The sequence below is a fragment of the Spathaspora passalidarum genome (assembly GCF_000223485.1).
Source record: "Spathaspora passalidarum NRRL Y-27907 unplaced genomic scaffold SPAPAscaffold_1, whole genome shotgun sequence".
Lineage (NCBI taxonomy): Eukaryota > Fungi > Ascomycota > Pichiomycetes > Serinales > Debaryomycetaceae > Spathaspora > Spathaspora passalidarum.
The window spans coordinates 2,109,299-2,127,506 of NW_006767425.1; the positions used below are offsets into that span (position 1 = coordinate 2,109,299).

The 18,208-nt window shown below is 34.2% G+C and overlaps 6 protein-coding genes across 6 annotated transcripts; 3 read left to right on the plus strand and 3 right to left on the minus strand. All coding sequences in view use genetic code 12, as the record gives it.

The window, feature by feature from the left end:
* Positions 1–515: 515 nt before the first annotated feature.
* SPAPADRAFT_58822 (alpha-mannosyltransferase) lies at positions 516–2,349 on the plus strand (the record flags this gene model as incomplete). Its single annotated transcript, XM_007372953.1, has 1 exon — positions 516–2,349. A coding segment is annotated over one exon (1,474 nt), but the record flags the coding sequence as incomplete, so codon positions are not given.
* Positions 2,350–3,144: 795 nt separating this feature from the next.
* On the minus strand, positions 3,145–5,718 carry ATG1 (serine/threonine protein kinase; the record flags this gene model as incomplete). The annotated part of the gene is made up of 1 exon (XM_007372954.1): positions 3,145–5,718. One exon carries the CDS (start codon positions 5,716–5,718, stop codon positions 3,145–3,147), a length of 2,574 nt encoding a protein of 857 aa, XP_007373016.1.
* A 1,230-nt stretch (positions 5,719–6,948) lies between these two features.
* On the minus strand, positions 6,949–11,338 carry SPAPADRAFT_64707 (serine/threonine protein kinase; the record flags this gene model as incomplete). The annotated part of the gene is made up of 1 exon (XM_007372955.1): positions 6,949–11,338. The coding sequence occupies one exon, from the start codon at positions 11,260–11,262 to the stop codon at positions 7,363–7,365; it is 3,900 nt and encodes a 1,299-aa protein (XP_007373017.1).
* A 2,054-nt stretch (positions 11,339–13,392) lies between these two features.
* SPAPADRAFT_58825 (chromatin DNA-binding EKC/KEOPS complex subunit) lies at positions 13,393–13,806 on the plus strand (the record flags this gene model as incomplete). Its single annotated transcript, XM_007372956.1, has 1 exon — positions 13,393–13,806. One exon carries the CDS (start codon positions 13,437–13,439, stop codon positions 13,740–13,742), a length of 306 nt encoding a protein of 101 aa, XP_007373018.1.
* Positions 13,807–14,690: 884 nt separating this feature from the next.
* On the plus strand, positions 14,691–15,716 carry SPAPADRAFT_58826 (uncharacterized protein; the record flags this gene model as incomplete). The annotated part of the gene is made up of 1 exon (XM_007372957.1): positions 14,691–15,716. A coding segment is annotated over one exon (1,026 nt), but the record flags the coding sequence as incomplete, so codon positions are not given.
* A 911-nt stretch (positions 15,717–16,627) lies between these two features.
* Positions 16,628–18,073, minus strand: SPAPADRAFT_48588 (uncharacterized protein; the record flags this gene model as incomplete). The annotated part of the gene is made up of 1 exon (XM_007372958.1): positions 16,628–18,073. One exon carries the CDS (start codon positions 18,071–18,073, stop codon positions 16,628–16,630), a length of 1,446 nt encoding a protein of 481 aa, XP_007373020.1.
* Positions 18,074–18,208: the final 135 nt, after the last annotated feature.

Consider the following 18,208-nt stretch of genomic DNA (forward strand, 5'->3'; position numbering starts at 1 on the left):
CAGTCCTTTCTGGACCTTAATCTTATATTAAATGGCAGGTTTAGCCGAACTTTTTTTATGATTGGTTTGTATTGGTGCACATCACAACTGTGACCTAAATGGAAATTGTCAGGATGAAAATAGATTACCGAGAAGAGATCGGATTGGTCTTATTTATTTATTTTTGTTTTTCACGGTAACACCTGCTCTGTAAAATCAAATTGGTACCATTTTCCAACTTAAATGATTTGTAGTTACTTGGAATTCTACTCCAATTAAATCAATCCATTTATGTTGCAATTCTCTAATTAAAATTTCTGTAGCAGACCGCCTCATTAACTAGGGCGCCATTGACTTGCCAAGACTATTTTTTTTAAATTAGTTATAGTGTGAGGAAAAAAAGGCTTTATTTGAATGAACTAAAAAATATTTTCAACAATAAATGGTTTGAAATTATGTGGTTATTAATTTCATTAACAGTAGGGAATAAAGGTCCTTGCAAGATAAAATTTTAATCTCACGCTTACTCTGTTTTGCTCTCTTCATATTCAACGTTTAAGTGTTTTTTTTTTGGAAGAGGATCATATGTTTTCAATATTGCTGCAAAAAAGGAAGGTTCTTTCCTTAATATTTGCCCTTCTTATAATAGTGGTCGTATATGAAGCCTCTAGTTTTTATTTCGACTTGCCTTTAAGTCGTGTGACCTCAACCGGTTGGTTAACTCAAGAAGAAGATCATCTCCAACCATCTCAGAAATCTCAGCCATCTGAGCCAGTATCTCCTCAACTGTTCTGGAGTCTGATTTTCAAGATATATGATTCAAATAAGATACCCACGGATGAAGGTGATTGGATTAAATATCCCCCCAATTTGAATAGGGATTTCGCAAAGACTAGAAGACGACTTTTGCAAAGATGTGAGGTTTCCCATACCCATTTAGAAGAAATTAAAAGAAAACATGCGGCTGTTGTCTCTGATCTCCCCGATGTTTTACCTGACAACACATATGAACCTGCATCCAAGGGGATTGTCATGGTGGGTGGAGGATTCTTTTCTTGGCTTTCATTTTTGTCAGTATTACAACTACGTGAACTTGGCTCTACTTTGCCTATTGAAATAGTTATACCTTCAGCTAAGGAATACGATCCTATCTTTTGTGATGAGCAACTACCAAAATATAATGCCAAATGTGTGGTTATAACAGAGCAGCTAGGCTTGAGTGACACAGATTGGCAATTTGAAAAATACCAATACAAGGGTTTAGCTCTATTGGTTAATTCATTTCAGCACGTATTCCTTCTCGATTCAGATAATTTCCCAGTTGCAAATGTTGATCAATATTTTGAATCCCCAGTTTACAAGGATAATGGAATGGTACTTTGGCCAGATTACTGGAAACATTCAATTTCTCCATTATATTATGACATCGCCAATTTGTCAGTAACATTTAATAAACAAGTTAGACTGGGAGCTTTTGATTTACTTGAACCTTATACATTAAATGCAGCAGAAATGGATGGAGCTACTTTCCACGACTTGGAAGGAACAATTTCTGATTTGTCAACTGAATCTGGACAATTAATTGTGAATAAAGCAACCCATGGAAAGATGCTTCTTTTATCATTATACTATAATGTTGTTGGACCACATGTCTATTATAGACTATTCAGTTTAGGTGCCAGGGGTGAAGGTGACAAGGACACATTTGCATCAGCTGCTCTCGTGACTAAATCTCCATACTATCAAGTTAAGTCATATATTAAAACCTTCTTTATGACCTTCAAGGATGAATCTACTAAAAGTTCTGCCATGGGACAACATGACCCACAGTTGGATTATGAATTATTCAATGCTAAATATGCAGAATTGAAAGCCGACCCTAAAACCAAGTTTTCCTCATTGGAAGATCAAAAACAATTGTTAGAAAGCTTTAATAAGAAATACTTTCACAAAGTTGACACTGTGCCTGTATTTTCACTTCATTGTAATATTTGGAAACTTGATCCTCCTGATTATATGGGAAGGGATGCTATCTATAACGCTAAGGAAAATAGATTGAGTACGAGAATGTACAACAATTTCACATACATTCAAGGCGAAAATGAAGAAGTCGACTTTGAATTGCAAAGATGGAAATTTGCCCATAAGATAGCTTGTGAAGACAAGGTTATGTTTTCCAATTTTGAAGGAAAAGATATGAAGAAAGTTTGTCAATTTATCTCTAATTCCGTTAAGTGGTTAAGGGACACTTCAGTAGCAGAGACAGTATAATGGAATGATATGAACCATATCCAATTAATATGTACAGTATATAGCTTTTTTATTGCTCATTAGACATTTACTTTTATTTTAAAATACGCGAACTTTTACAAAAACATTTGCATTAGTAAATTAGTTTGATTAACAAATGTATCTTCGCATAGTTCTTCATTTCAATCATGACCTTGTGAACTTTGTAATTTTTCTTCGGGTACATGCTTCCGTGGAATATTTTCATCTACTAAAAACGATAATTTATTTTCAACCTTTCATATGACTGCTTGTCGATGGTTAACTAACTCTCGATTATTGTAAATAGTTTCATAGTTTGTTTTTTTTTTGTTGTTTATATAGTCGTTTTATTCTTCTGTATTAACATTAAACGATTTTTTTGTAACAAATTTAACAGAATTCTACAAAATATCACAAAACAAAATATTCTGTTAGAAATTTCCCTTCAACAATGATAAGAAAATACTGCAAGCTGAAGATTTCTAATAGGTCGGAATATAGATTCATCACTGAATAAATATAGCCTAGAAGGGAATATAATATAATTCTATCTATATATAAAAAAAGAGAGCAACTAGATTAAATACCCTACTAAAATTTAACTTAATCACTTCTTCCATTTAAAATTTCCAATTAAATACTACCAAAAAAAAACTAACCTATACACACACACCAAATATATAAAACTTACCAATAAACCCTATTGGAAGATATTCAGAAAACTAGCTTTCCTTTCTCTTCTCTTTATTCTAATTAATTTTCCTGCCTCACAATTCTGTAGATTCCAGACAAAATTGCAAACACAGGAACCCAACCTCCAAAATAGGACCCCCTTCTCCCCCCCCCACCATGTTTTTGTTGAAATTGACAACCTCGATATACAAACATTAAAACTTAAAGCAATTCTAATTTTTTTTTCAAGACAGATAACCGATTGCCAATACTTACAATAAACTTTTCAACCATGGCTTTATCCTCATTGTCTAATCTAGGCTCAAGCTCATCATTCGAATCCTCATCCAATAACGCCTCCAACATCCAGATTGCGGTGCTGTATGCCAACTCGCAGCCTTTTAAATCTTCTTTAACCAATTCATTCACTGCCGCATTTCTTGACATTTCTAATGCACGATCGAAAATCAATTTCTCAGCAATAACTTTCGTACTCCCTTCCTCATGAAATGACAATTGTGAATCTTCATCACCTTTACTAATTGCCAAATTTGCTTCCTGTAATCTCAATTTAACAAATTCTGCCTTTTCCAAACATTCATTAAACTTCTCGCGAATCCATTGAACTAGTTGATTAATTTTCACCGAGACTTGAATATCTGGTTTAGTAGCTTCTTCCAAATTGAGTAATCCTTCATTATCAAATTGACTATACCACCATTCACTAGCTATCACCATCCCCTTGGCCAATAATGATAACGTTTTAACATATAAAACTACTCCTTCTTCGCTTATTGTTTTGATTATCTTGGGTGGTAACATATCATTTTGATGAAGCAAATCATCATCCAAGCCGTCCGACGAAGGTGGACTAGGAATCAATTGACTGAATTTAACATCAGCAAACAAATTCACAGCATGTGCTTTAGTTGCAATAGATTCCAACTTATACAAGACAAGTTCATCGCTATTTAAATCCTGAAATTGTTGTTGCAATGATTGCATTTGACTATTGGTTATATCCATTGCCGTGGAGGTGTTAGCTGGAGCAGTGCTTGAAGTAAGCAAATTTAACTTTTGTAATAACAAATGATTAGCGAAATTGGGACTGGAGATAGCTGTTGATAACGCATTCTCCTGGCTCCCACCATCATTATTAGCACCATCTTCAGATATAGTTGCCTGAACCAAATGAGTATTAGTATTACCTGCTGCACCAGTACTGCTTCCAGATCCAAATAATCTATGAGAAGCTAAACCAATTGCTTTACTCAAGGCATTTGTTGGAGAAATTGAGATAGAAATTCTTCTATCATTAAAGCTGGGTCGTCTTTGACTTCCATTCACCGATGATCTTCTATATCTCTGTTGAGGAGCACTTGGTTTATTCGCATTCTCAATTGAGCCAGCCAGACTCTTTCTTGGCGTATTTATGGCAACTGCACCACTACCAGCATGGGCCAACTCATCTGCAATTGCATTGACTTCAACAGCCCGTTTTTCAACAACAACATAATCTTTTTCTAATATTATATCATCTTTTCTAAATTTGAGATTAGGTATGACGGTACTACGTCCTTGAATAGATTGTGAAAGTTGTTCAGGACCTGGACTACTTTTATTTATAATCTGCTTGATTTCTTCATCACGTGAAGTCGGTGTTGGAGAAGATTTCTTGATAATAGGCGGTTGCTGCTGCTGTTGTTGTTCAACCTTGGTAGGCTCATTTTCATCCACAGCTTCGGTCAATGGAGGAGCTGCTGGGATTGGTGTTATGAACTGAGATCTTTCTGATGGTCTTATTGGACTAATATATTCACTGATGAATAAATTTTCATCCATAGAAGAAGTTTCCAAAGGTTGATTAGTATCTTCTAGGTCACAAGTGATTAAAGGATCGTTGAAGAATTCGTTGAATGAAATTCTTTCAGTGGGGTTATATTTCAAAAGGGATCTGATTAATTGCTTCAAAGGTTCAGGAACTTGTGCAGCAGAAGGAAATTTAATCTTGTCGTTTGCTTTTTCAATATTCTTTAATAATTCAATGTGATTACCTGCTTTAAATGGAGGTTTACCCACGGTCATTTCATACAAGACCGCGCCAACTGACCATAAATCTGCTTTAGCATTATACTTTTCATATCGAAGGATTTCAGGAGCCATATAAAGAGGGGAGCCACATAAAGTTTCTGCCATTGAAGTGGAGGGCAAGAATCTTGCAAAACCAAAATCCGCAATTTTTAATATTGGTAATTCCCACATTCCCACAAAATGTTGGTCAATAAATGCTTGTTTTGAATGTACAGGAGGACATAATAATAAATTTTGAGGTTTAATATCACGATGGACCAAACTCTTATCTCTTAAGAAATGAAGAGCTGACGATAACTGGCGTAAGAAATGGATGACTAATACTTCGTTAAGACCATGTGAACCTTCAGGAGAAGGATATCTTTCCAATAAACTTGATATAACGGGATGAGATTTAACTAACTGATTCCTTCTTCTAATGAAATATGATAAATCACCCATGGAACAATAGTCCATGACTAAATGAACATGGGTTGAAGTTTGTTTATAATCTAACAAACCCACAATATGGGGGTGCTTCATTGATTTTAAAATCAGAATTTCAATTTCCAAATTCTCAATCAACTTTTTAGATTTTAACTTCGATCTAACTACTGATTTGATTGCCACTGCACGATTATTGGTTGTATCAATACCTTTGTAAACTGTGGCGAAGGAGCCCTTTCCGATTTCGGGACCTATAGTATAAGGACCTAAAGTCTGCATTTGTTTAGTGATAGTATTATTATTGTTGTCGATAAGTTGTGTGTTGTTGCCATGTCCCGTAGATGAAGTTATTCCAGTTGTAATAGGTTGATTATGACTTGTAGTTGGCACCTTTGACATTATCCCGTGGAGGTGGCGTAAGAAAAGTAATACAAAAAAAGGAAAATATGTCAGAAAAAAAGTGGTTTCTTGATTTTATATAAACACCCACAGTTTTGGTAAATGAGTAATAACTGAAATTTTAAAAAAGCCAAAAGATAAACAAAAAGATCTCGCACTTACGAGATTACTAATATTCACAATATGTAGTATTTTAGCTAATGTTTCTTAACAAATAGTCTGTTTGTAGTTCATATAGTTGGAAAAAAAAAGAAAGACAACCAAATACTCGGGAAAAAGGAGTGATTATTATCGGTACGCTTGACTGAACTAAATCGACTCCTATTTATAGCTGACAATAGGTAGAAAATAGAACTAGATCCAGTAGAGGTAGAGAAGCAAGAGTTGCCAAGACAATATAGACAAAGACAATAGACATAGAAATCAACACATTCCCACGCGAGGCTGAGTCATAGTTAACAAATGTGGAACAAGTAACAGTAGTTGCACCAATAACAAAAGCTTCAAAATCAATAGATGTTTGCTCTTAAAATAACATAATATCACCTGGGATCACCCTCTTTTGGTAACTGTATAACATATTATGACAGCTGGTTGTTAAATTTGGGTTTGTGATTTGTTGTTTCTTTTATATATGGTTATGAATAATTGCACCATCCCTGTGCTGCATGCTTGCTCTTCCAAGTGTGTGTGGGGAGGGGGGTGGTACGGAATATTATTGTTTCCAGATGACTAATTTATCACCACCATGATCTCGTTCTCTCCACAGAGAGCAATATTAAGCGTTTTGATTAAACTGCTGCTGAAACAACGATGGTCACGCGGCATTATCATTAGAAACATGCGCGTGTTCTAAATTTATACAAACATTATTTAATGACAGCAATAACCAACCATGCTATGGTACTATACTTTACCAATGGAATTACATTAGTCTAATGTGAATTTCATATATTAAACAAAGGTTTGAATTATCATATGGGTGTGTAGAGTTTGTTTTACGACAATGTGCACCTATTGTTTGGTCTCGCGCATCATGCTTAAAATCTCTTATCTTATCGGGAGGGGATAACCGAAACGGATTTTTTTTTTTTAGATTTTTTTTTCTTTCTTTGCGCGAGACTGATGGGGAAGCGGGAAAGCCTATATTCGGTGTTGCTCTTCACAATTTTCTAGACTCACTAAAGAAGTGCCAGCCAACAATAGATAGACTAAGCATTGGAGTAGAGAAGCCATAGAGAATAAGACAGAGTGGGTAGCACGTAATCAAGCAGGATGGATGGTAAAAAAGCAAAATAACAAGAAGAAAGTGACAATGGAAATTGCTAAACAGTAATTAGCAACCTAAATTAACAAGACTCACGTGACCAGTTTTTGCAGGATATGCTAACCTTTATTAGAAATCACGACAGACTCACTACATCGAGCTTACACTTGTAATATATAATAAGTATCATATAATAAATGCAAAATAAGAATAGAAAATTCTAAAATACAAACATAAAAAACCACATACAAAGTAATCTACTTTTCTTGAGATTGTTCAATTTGTTGTTGTTCAAATAAATGCCGTTGATGTTGTAATAATTCTAATGTAACTGAATTTGACCTATATGAATTTGGTCTAATTTCTTCTTTATTCATACTCTTCTTATCATTATCTAAATGATGAGATCGTGATGGAAATGGTGAATAGATTGGATCTTTCTTATAATGATTATTAAATTGGTTATGAAATATGTTCTCACGTAGTCCCCTCCTTGGTTGCATATTCTTCTTAGAAAGTTGCAGTTGTAAAAGCTTTATCTTAGTCATCAGTTCACTTTTTTCAGGAATTAATGTAGTTTCAACCGAAGAATCAGCCTGTATTCCTTCTGCAGTTAAGGTAGCTTGTGAACCAGTACTCGAACCCAAAGAACGGTTTTGATTTAATGGCTCACTAGGTGGAATTAATCTTCCACTTGGTTTCATTAATGAGCCAGCAGTAACACTTGCATCCATCAAATCCATAGGTACATCTTCAAATTCAGGCAAAGCTCCATGAAAGACCACAGCTGGTAAATCTCGACTTGGATGATGAACTAATCGAGGTAAATTTGATTCATGGGATTTTGCTCGATTATTAAAAGATAACAAACCTGGTCTGAGTGGAGTGACTTTGGATGAAAAGGCCAACGTTAAATTTTCTTCATCAGATTCTTCATCAGATCCACTTGCTCCATCATCTTGTGAGGATGAACTACTAGTAGAAGAGGATGACCAAGAATATCTAATTTTTGTCCTGGGTGCAATTGTATTGTCCTTATCAATATTCTCCAAATCCTGGTTTGATTTCATCAGGTCTCCAAGATTGAAAGTTTTAAACTTTTGATTAATTTCTTTAATATCTAAATCTTGGTCCAACTCTTTCAAATAAGTTTCTGAAAAACTTGATTTTCTTAACTTCTTGCCATTTTCCACTATGACTGGTAGAGCTTCTGATTGACAATTTAGGTTCCTACTATTAGTAAACTCTTCATATTTCATAGACAAATATTCATCATTTATACTGTCTAATGATGCATAACTCTCACTTAATGGAAGTGACATTACAGAAGATTCAGGGTTATCATCGATATCTATAATTGTGGCAACATCCTTAGTATTAAATACAGAAGGTAATGTAATTGGTCCAACTTTTAATGATGGTCTACTACTCATTTCAGAATGTAAACCACCATTGTTGTTCATATAATTGGAAGTATTAGCAGTACTACCTGTCATATTAGTTTTCAAATTCGCCACCGGAACTGGGATTGGAGCAGCAATATTCGTATTTGGATGATGATGATGATGATGTTGTTGTTGTTGATATGGGTGATTTCTTGAGTATTCTTCATGTGTGGAAGATATAGAATTATTCTTGGTATTATTAGATGAATTTTGGGAATGCAATGAGAATAAACTTGACCTTCTTCGTTTATCATCTTGTTGTTGGATTCCTTTAAATGTTTCCACAACTGATTGATTCTTCAAATATAAATCTCCCCCAACATTTCTTTTAGTTTCAATTTGTGGTGCTTCAGAAAGTACTCCGCCTGAACTACTCCCTCTTCTGCTTGAACTATTACTATGCGATTCAATCATTTCTTGTAATAAACTTCTACCAGTGACTCTTTCTCCTTCTCTTATGCCAGCAAAAGAAAAAGGTGATGAAAAGCTATGTGAAGTCGTTGATGATGATGACGATACTGGCAATTGGTGGGCTAATGCCGATGGGACATGTGGTGGATGTTGGTCATGGGATGCAACACGAGAAACTGAATTTGTCCATCCTGATTGTAATTGAATGGGCGGTGGAGTAGCAGTCACTTGTAATCCTTCCGATAAAATCATGGAATGATTGTGATTATCTATATTTTGTAAATTGCTTAATTTTGTTTGAGAATTAAAATTTGAACAACCACTTGACTCTTCGCTTGATCCGCTCTTTGAATGTTCCAATTGTAATGCAGCAAACTTATTTCTAATTTCTTGATCTTTCCAGCCACCCGCTCTAATTGCTTTAACTAGATTCCGTTTAATTCTGGTACCAATTCCAATAACGGCATTTTCAATTTCTTGTTGCAGAACGATATCATGCTCTTCCAAATTAAAATTCAAAGGATTTTCTTCTTGTAATGTTTGATTAAGGGTGAATAATTCACTCAATCCTTCTAAATCATTTTCCAAGTCCATTAAAGTAAACGGATGTTCTTTGATTTCAATGATATCAATTCTTGTAGTGTTATCCTTGTCCAATAATTTAGATAACAAATCTTTAGCCAAATTAAATTCTTCGTCTGTGACTGGACCTGGTGAATTAAACGATTCCTTGGTTTCTGGGAATTCCAAAGGGTTATTAACAATCACTTGAAACAATTCATATTCTGAATCAGCATTATATGGAACTCTTCCAAATAATATGCAGTATAATGTCACACCCAATGCCCAAATATCAATTTTGTAATCAATCTTTGGGGTTTTAAATTGATCAAGGGAAACAGAACTTGAGGCTGAACTAGCTGGTGATGTTATATCGCCAAATCGACATAATTCTGGAGCAAAGAAAGCTGGTGTTCCTGCAGTTTTAGCTAAATCTAATTCATTGACCAAATGCCCTTCTTCAGTTTCACTTAAGGATGATGCAAATGATACTCCAAAATCACTAATCTTGACAATATTTTCAGCTGAGACTAATAAGTTTGCTGGTTTGATATCACGATGAACAATTCCTTGCAAATGTAAATATTCTAATCCAAGTAATACATCACGGAAGATTCTTCTTCCTTGTTTGAATGTTAAATTTGGAGAAAATTCATTGGATAATAAGTCATTTTCATCAAGGCTATATCTCTTCTTTCCCTTGCCAAAATATGGTTGTTGAATTAAACTTCCACAACATGGGATATCAGATTCGTTTTCTTCAGTTGGTTTATCAGTAGGAGATCTTTTCCATTTAATTTCCCCCTTTTCCATATATTCCAAAACAAGATAAATCTTGTATGAATTTACATCATCCAATACTTCACGCAATGAGACGATATGCTTATGACGACATTTTTTCATAATGGCGATTTCTCGCTTAATTTTCAATTCATAATCACTAAGGTGATGACTCGGTCTTGACTCTTTCCGAAGTCTAAGTGATGGTCTTTCCTTTTTAGATTTCCTATTGACAATTTTTATAGCCACATAATCATTATTGATTAAATCTTTTGCCAACTTAACTTTCCCATGTTCACCACGACCAATTTCTCGTAAAATTTCATAAGTATTCAATACTTTTCTTCTATTTATAGGATCATATTCTAAAAGTACACGATTAGTTTCCTTAACTGGGGATGAATGATATGACTTGTATGGATAGCTATTGAATATATTAGGCTGAGGGGTATTTGGAGTAGTGGTTGCAAATTTTGATCGAGGTGATAACAATTCTGGTTTATGTTGAGGAGGAACAAATTCAACATCTGAAGATGCTCGCTTGTGGATGGAATTTTGATGATGATTATGCAAGTGTTCTTTCAAAGAAGTTATTGAATTACTTCTACTGTCGTTTGACAGGAATATCCCGTTAACGTTATTAAATATATTACTTCTAAAATCATCTTGTGGTAATTGTCTTGGGGAGCCTAATGGAGAACATTGTGAGGAGATAATATTGTTATCATGGGTATAATCCGTGTGTCCAGATATAGGATCAAATGTCGATATACCAATTGTGGGACTTGCAACCGCAGCAGTTGTGCCGTTTTTATTCAATATAAATGATTGTTTTCTACTGGTGGTAGTCGAAGTGCTTGTAGTGGCGGTAGTTGTAGTTGTGTTGGTACTCATGTTGCTATTGTTATGAGAACAGTTAATTGCCGTAGAACTTTGCATTAGGGGAGACGAAGATGACATAATTGATTATGTTGTTGTTGTTGTTGGTGATAACGACGTTGCTGAGGATGAGGATGATTTGTTGCTCTTGCTGTTGTTGTCGTTGGTTGCCTTGTGCTTTGATATGTCAACATAAGAGGGAAATCTCAAATTAAAATCCTATAATATCTTTTCGATGTTATTTTAAGTCAGATTCTTTTCCCTGATGTGTATCAAGCTTCAGTATGGGTAATGTGTGAAGGGATTGATGTGTGTAATGTGAGTGTTGCTAAAATGGTTGACGTTAAAAAGTAAAAAAAAAAAGCTTGAAGAACAAGACAAACAAGGTTCGTTCGATATGATTGAGTAAAGGAAAAGTGTGTGTAGATACTATACTGGGTATAACGTAGAAGTTATATGTGTGTGTGTGTGTGTAATATTGAAATATGTGGTAGTGTGGTCAATATATAAATAAAAAGTTCCTGATGTAATCGGAATTATTATTACTATGTAAAAATTGAACAAACTTTAAAAAAAAATGAATGATAGAACGGAAAAGAAAAATTTAACAAGTGGTCAAACAATACTGAAAAAAAAATAAAATAAAACAAAGCCAAATAAAAAAAAATGTGATTTAAATAATTTTTTTTTTCTTTATTGCGCTAGTGGTACGCTGCCCCTCATGTCTGGAACGATTGATTCGTTTCAAACACGATCTATCAGTACCACTCGTAGTAAACGTTTGCTCGTTTAGTTTTTCTTTCTTTCAATTTATAGTTAAACTCGGTTGTATAGTAACGAAAAAAAACCTTCAACCAAACAAACCCAACAAAGTGGTCAGGTTTGCCAGCTTTTTGTTGCAAGGTTTGTTACTAAGGGCATAATTGAAAAAAAGTATTTTTTTTTTATTTTTTTTTTTCAACAATCTGGTCTCGTGACCTGCTCCTGCATTCTCTCCTTTTTGCCTCCCCCTCTTGCTCCCCCCCCCTAACAAACTTATTCCGGAACTCTCGTAAGTTGCCATGTATACATCATATACGTCTAGGAATTATAGGGTAATTTGTACGGTTATGAGTGAAGTTGAATTGGTTTTAATAAAATAATATTGGAATAACCCCCTTAAGTGTCAAACACTATTTCATCTTCGCTTAAGGATGTGGTAGTTTCAAATATTTTTCGCTAGAAATTTGGTACATTACATGTGTGTATGTTAAAGCCTTATGCCAAGCTGTGTGTAATTAACGCATCAGCTTGCCTGGTATACATACACTCGCTGTATATCTCGAGACACAGTCTTAGAACTAAATGAATGACTATTAATACGACAAAAAAAAAGTTCTATGCGTAATGACTTATAAGATACGGCAATTTTTTATGCTAATTTTCTCCGCTTTACTCGATTTCGTGCTCTTGGGATTTTCTTGTCGTAATGTACAACAGGGTCTCTACCAAATTTAAATGGAAAATACCCATAATATTTCCGAAAAGTTATTGAGTAGTTGTATTTTAATTTGTTTGTTATTGTCTAGTCTGCTTTTTTTTTTTGTCGATATGCTTCTCCACATTTTCCGTCAATAACCCCTTTCGCCAGTTGCAATTAGTTACATAAGGGGTTAGAACTTGCATCATAAAGTAGCCCATTTGAAGTCTAAAAATTCCCCGCGCTGCAGATAAGGTATCCTACCTGCATGTATTTTTCCAATTTAGAGCTACCTGTTTTTCAATGACTGTTATCTTTTCCTTGAGTGCCGTTGCAAAATTTAAAAAGTTGAGTCGAAATTAATGATGAGTTGGTAGTAACAACCGATTTCAATTGATCCGAAATTAAATCCGATAAGATTTAGGTTGACTATACGATTCTTCCCCTGCAAGGAATGTGGTATAACTAGTTGCAATTACTACTAATGAAGAAAAAAAAAAACCATACATTAATATTGGCTACAAGTCTTATTAAACCATTTAGGATAATATATGATATCATAGTTACCATTACAGCAGCATTATAATGCTATTTTAACTAGAGAATGTGCAGTATGATCTGCTCACTACAAGGAATACATAGTTAAGGTTATCCACACGGGAAAATTCGTTTGATTTTACAACCGCGATTTTTTCCGTTACTTCAAAACTGTCACAAGCGATGGGTTCAAAACAAGCACCAACACACATAATATAGAATTAGATCCCACCAGTACATTTACACACAGTATTACACCATGACAGACAAGCTACCATATAAGGTAACGTTAAGTATCCCATTTGAAACCCATGAGCAAGCAACCATAGCTAAAAATACCTTATCACCGGACCCAATAGTCAAATCAGTTGACGAATTTAACATTGAATACGAAATTAACGATAATATACTTCAGATTCTATTCTCAGGCGCTAGTAATAGAATAATTAGAGTCACGATAAGTAATACTATTGATAATTTAAAGACTATCCTTGAATGTATTGACGAGTTTGAAGGCAAACAAGATCATTTGTTTGAAATTGACGGTGAAAAGTTTACTGGATAGTTTAAATCTTTATAGAGAAGTAGTTCTAGTTTATGTACAGAGTTATATAAATCAGTTGGTTAGTTTACTATTGTAGGTTTATAATTTGGTGGGGTGGGGGAGGGGGAAAATTTTTTCAGTGCAAAAAAACCAATACCAATATCAATAGCAACAGTATAGAAGTAAATGCAAGTGAAAAGAATACATCCCAATGGGATTGTATTCAAAAGAACCCTTTTCAAAGGAATTAAAGAAGCCACTAAAAAACTTCAAATTGCAAATAAGCGAAAAGAAGAAGGAGAATCATTTCATCATGAATACTCAATTCGTCCTGATACCTATGCATTCAAAGTGTCTGGTGCCAACGACGTAACCAGAACGCTTACACAAGCAAAACCAACAAATACTCCTACTCCTACACCTCATCCCTTACAGGACAATAAATCATTCAACTTCATTGAATATATCTATAGATATACTACCAATTATCCATTTGGTGACAAATCACCTCAAGAGATATACAATGAATATCCCTTAACCAACAGTGAGAAGCTTGCTCGATTAAAACAACGTCCAAAGAGAGTAAAAATGACTACTTCTGATTTCATTGAAGATTCTTTATATAATCCAAATTACGGATATTTTTCCAAAGAAGTTGAAATTTATCAGCCAGAGACTCCATTTGAATATAACAATATTGATGATATTGACGACTTTTTAAATGTTTGGCAGAAATCCTATAGCAAATATGATGATATGTCAAGCAAATTGCCCGCAAAACAAGAAAGACAACAGGCTGAAGTTGAGTTGTTTACTCCTAAACCGACAAAATCAAAATTTGCTGCTGCAGCTCAACAAATTCACAAGATGGACTTACAAGTGGCTCAAAATAAAAGAACCAGAAAATCATTACAATTATGGCATACTCCTACAGAATTATTTCAACCATATTATGGGGAAGCTATAGCGAGATACATTTTGGTCAATTATAAGTTGAATGGTAATTATCCCTACAATGATTTGATCATCTATGAAATGGGTGGCGGTAACGGTACCTTAATGTGTAATATTCTAAAATATATCAAGACAAATCAACCAGATATTTATGCCAGAACCCAGTATAAGATTATTGAAATTTCAAGTCAATTAGTGGCTAAACAAATGGAGAGTGCATTTAAGAATAAGTTGATTAGCCATGGGTTAGATAGTGATAAGCTTCAAATTTATAACAAGTCTATATTCAAGTGGAACAATGTTGTTAATGAACCATGTTTCTTTATTGCATTAGAAGTGTTTGATAATTTTGCTCATGATTTAATTAGCTATGATAATACCACCGGTGAACCATACGAGGGTAAAGTTGTAATTGATGACCATGGAGATTTCTACCAGTTCTTCACTTCTGAATTGTCATACTACTCAAATATGTATTTAAACTTGCGTGAAAATAGTGCATTCTCAGTCTTAAGGCAACAAGGAACCTTACAAGGTAGCGTTGAAAAAGTCAAGTCGTTAGTCAGTCCAGACAATGTACATCCATTATTACATTCAACCAAGAAATTACAGTACAAGAATATGTTCTTGCCATTCAAGGACAATTTAACCCCGGGAGAATTCATACCGACTAGACTCATCCAATTCTTTCAAATCCTTCGCCATAAATTTCCTAACCATTCACTCATTTGTTCAGACTTCAATGCATTACCAAAGACAATACCTGGAGCATACAATTCACCAGTAGTACAAACTGTTCTTCAAGATAAAATGATTGATGTTACAACATACATGTGTCATCAAGGGTACTTTGATATTATGTTTGCTACTGATTTTGATTTATCAAGTGAATTATATAAGAAATTAACTGGAAAAGTACCTCGTGTGGAAACCCATCACGAATTCTTGAATCAATGGGCTGATATCGAAGCCACCTCTACTAAAACTGGGGAAAATCCAATGTTGGACTTTTATAAAAATGTAAGTTTCATGGTGAGTTAACCATATTGTATATAAAAGCAAAGGTGGTGAATATGTAAATAGAATAGATATAGACATCAATAGTCATACTAAGTTATTCCTGTGTAACATGATAAATATTTTCTAAACATACACTTTGCGCCAACAGAGTACATCTCTACATGGGGTTATTTTAAGTTATTTTAATTAAAGAGTTTGAGAGATTAAAGAAATAAACAATATATAAGGACAACGTAAAGTATAATAGCAAGAAAACCTTCAAATAACCATATAAAGACGTATCCACCAACCATCAGAACAATTATGATTATAAATAAAGATGACAGCATCATCGAACGCATTTCTCAAGAACAAACCTGACTTTTCTAATATACTTCTAACATTTTAAGATTGAGTTTAAGGGAACTTAATTTGGAATGATAATCAACATTAAACTCAGATTCCCTCGAAGCTGACCAATTCATTCAAATCTTTAATAAAATTTGAAGTGGAGGAACAAGCAATTTAGTGTCACCTATTCCTTGGAATTGGAACTCGATCAATCTTTAATCACATAAAAGTGTTTCATTGTCAATTTCAATTTGGTACATTAATAAAGCCATTGTGTTTGTGTATCTCAATATCGTTAAAACCATATTCTTGGATGCATGTACCTTTAACTTAAGATTGAGTTTAAGGGAACTTAATTTGAATTATTAATTATTGTTAAATTCGCCTCGAAGTTAATCACTTCATTTAAACCTTTAAAAAGAGTTTGACTTGAAGTAGAGCAATAACCATCAGTTTTTCTTGGAATTGTAACTCGATCAATCTTTAATCACTTGAAGTGTTTCATAATTATTTCAATTAGGTACATGAAGTTTAGAATTAGTTTTGAAACTAAGATAACAAGAGTTTCAATAAGGGAAAGAAGGTGATACAGTTAACTTCTCTTAAATCCTTTTCTTAAGTTGTTTTAATTTGCGTATGATTCCAGACCCAGGGTTAGAGCGCGCAACAGCACGAAATCTAATGAGTTTAGAATCCCCAAATGAATCATCTTCAGAATCATTTTGGCCAATATTGATATCAAGGGAATTATAACCTGTCAGTTGTCTTTCTTTACGCTGTTGCTTTCTTAATTTATGTTCCTTGAGTTCTTCAAACTGTCTTTGTTTTCTTTCAAGGGTCAGGTTATTTGTTTTTTCCATGAACTTGGAAGCTATTCTACCTTTAAAATCGAACCATTTAAAACGTTCATTTTGCCACAGAGAACGTGATAAGTATGTCGACTCAGATTGGTTACTAAATGATACGTCTGAATTATTTCCAGGAGCTTCATGGACAATACCTTCTGGACATAACCCTTCACCAGAAGTGAAAATATCCAGATATACAATTCCAGAAACATTAACTACTTGGGAACAACTCAACTTTCCAATAGCGTGCAATGAGTTATACCGGATACTCGGTTCAAAGATTTCTGGAGAAACACTATGAATTTCAAAATTAGCTTTGGAGTTTGATTTTTCTTGGTGAAACATTTGGGAAAGTGTCAGTAAAATACTTCCTTTTCTATGCTTGGTTGAGAATGGATTAATCTTTGGCGACGTGATGGGAGATTGTTCACCTAAGCTGGTTACAAATCCAGTAGTGTTATCTATCTTTCCACAAATATCACGTATTGAATTTTCCAACAGATTTATAGAAGATCCCAATTCAGTGGAAATACTGGAAATACTTTCACCACACTCTTCATACTCTTTTTGGGCATTGACTAATTCAACTTCAAGTTCTTCTAATTTTTCCCTGAGCTGCCTGATAGTAGTTTCACAGCGACAAACTTGGAAACATTCACTAGCATATCTGTCTAATAATTCCCTTTGAATGTCTTTTAACTCATTCCAGGATGATCTGACCTTAAGTTTCTTAAGTTCTCTAGACATTTGTGTAGATAAGCCAAATTGAGACTGGATAAATTGGGATGAATGTTCAGTAAACTTTTGATCAACAACATTAGGAGGCAAGCTCAGAGTAACTGGGAATTGTCTATCAATCTTGGTAGCAGTGCTGAATTTGTCGTTACCCCATATTTTAAAACAATTCAGTAACTTGGGAAAACCATGTTTGTGTTTGTGGTCAGAAGCAGATGATTTCAAAGTCGAAGACTCTTGTGGATTAGGATTGAAGTTGGATGGAACGGAAGATAAATCAGAACAGTTTTCCTTTGGGTAATATTTTCTAAACTCGGGTAATAAATCTCTAAACTCAGATCTACAAGAAGGAGTTTTGGTAGGCAGTGAATCAACATTAGAATTCAATTCAACAACAGGAACAGCTTCTTCAGCGGGTGTAAAAATGTTCCAAATTCTTTTGATGATTGAGAACATCAGTGTCATAATAGTAATCAAGTGAAATTTAATTGATACCGATAAACAATCAAATTGGAACAAAGAAAGAAAGTTTACAAAGATTCACCGCTTGAAAATTGAGAGTTTCTCAAATTTATACTGTCAAATTTTCGCAGCCGCTGG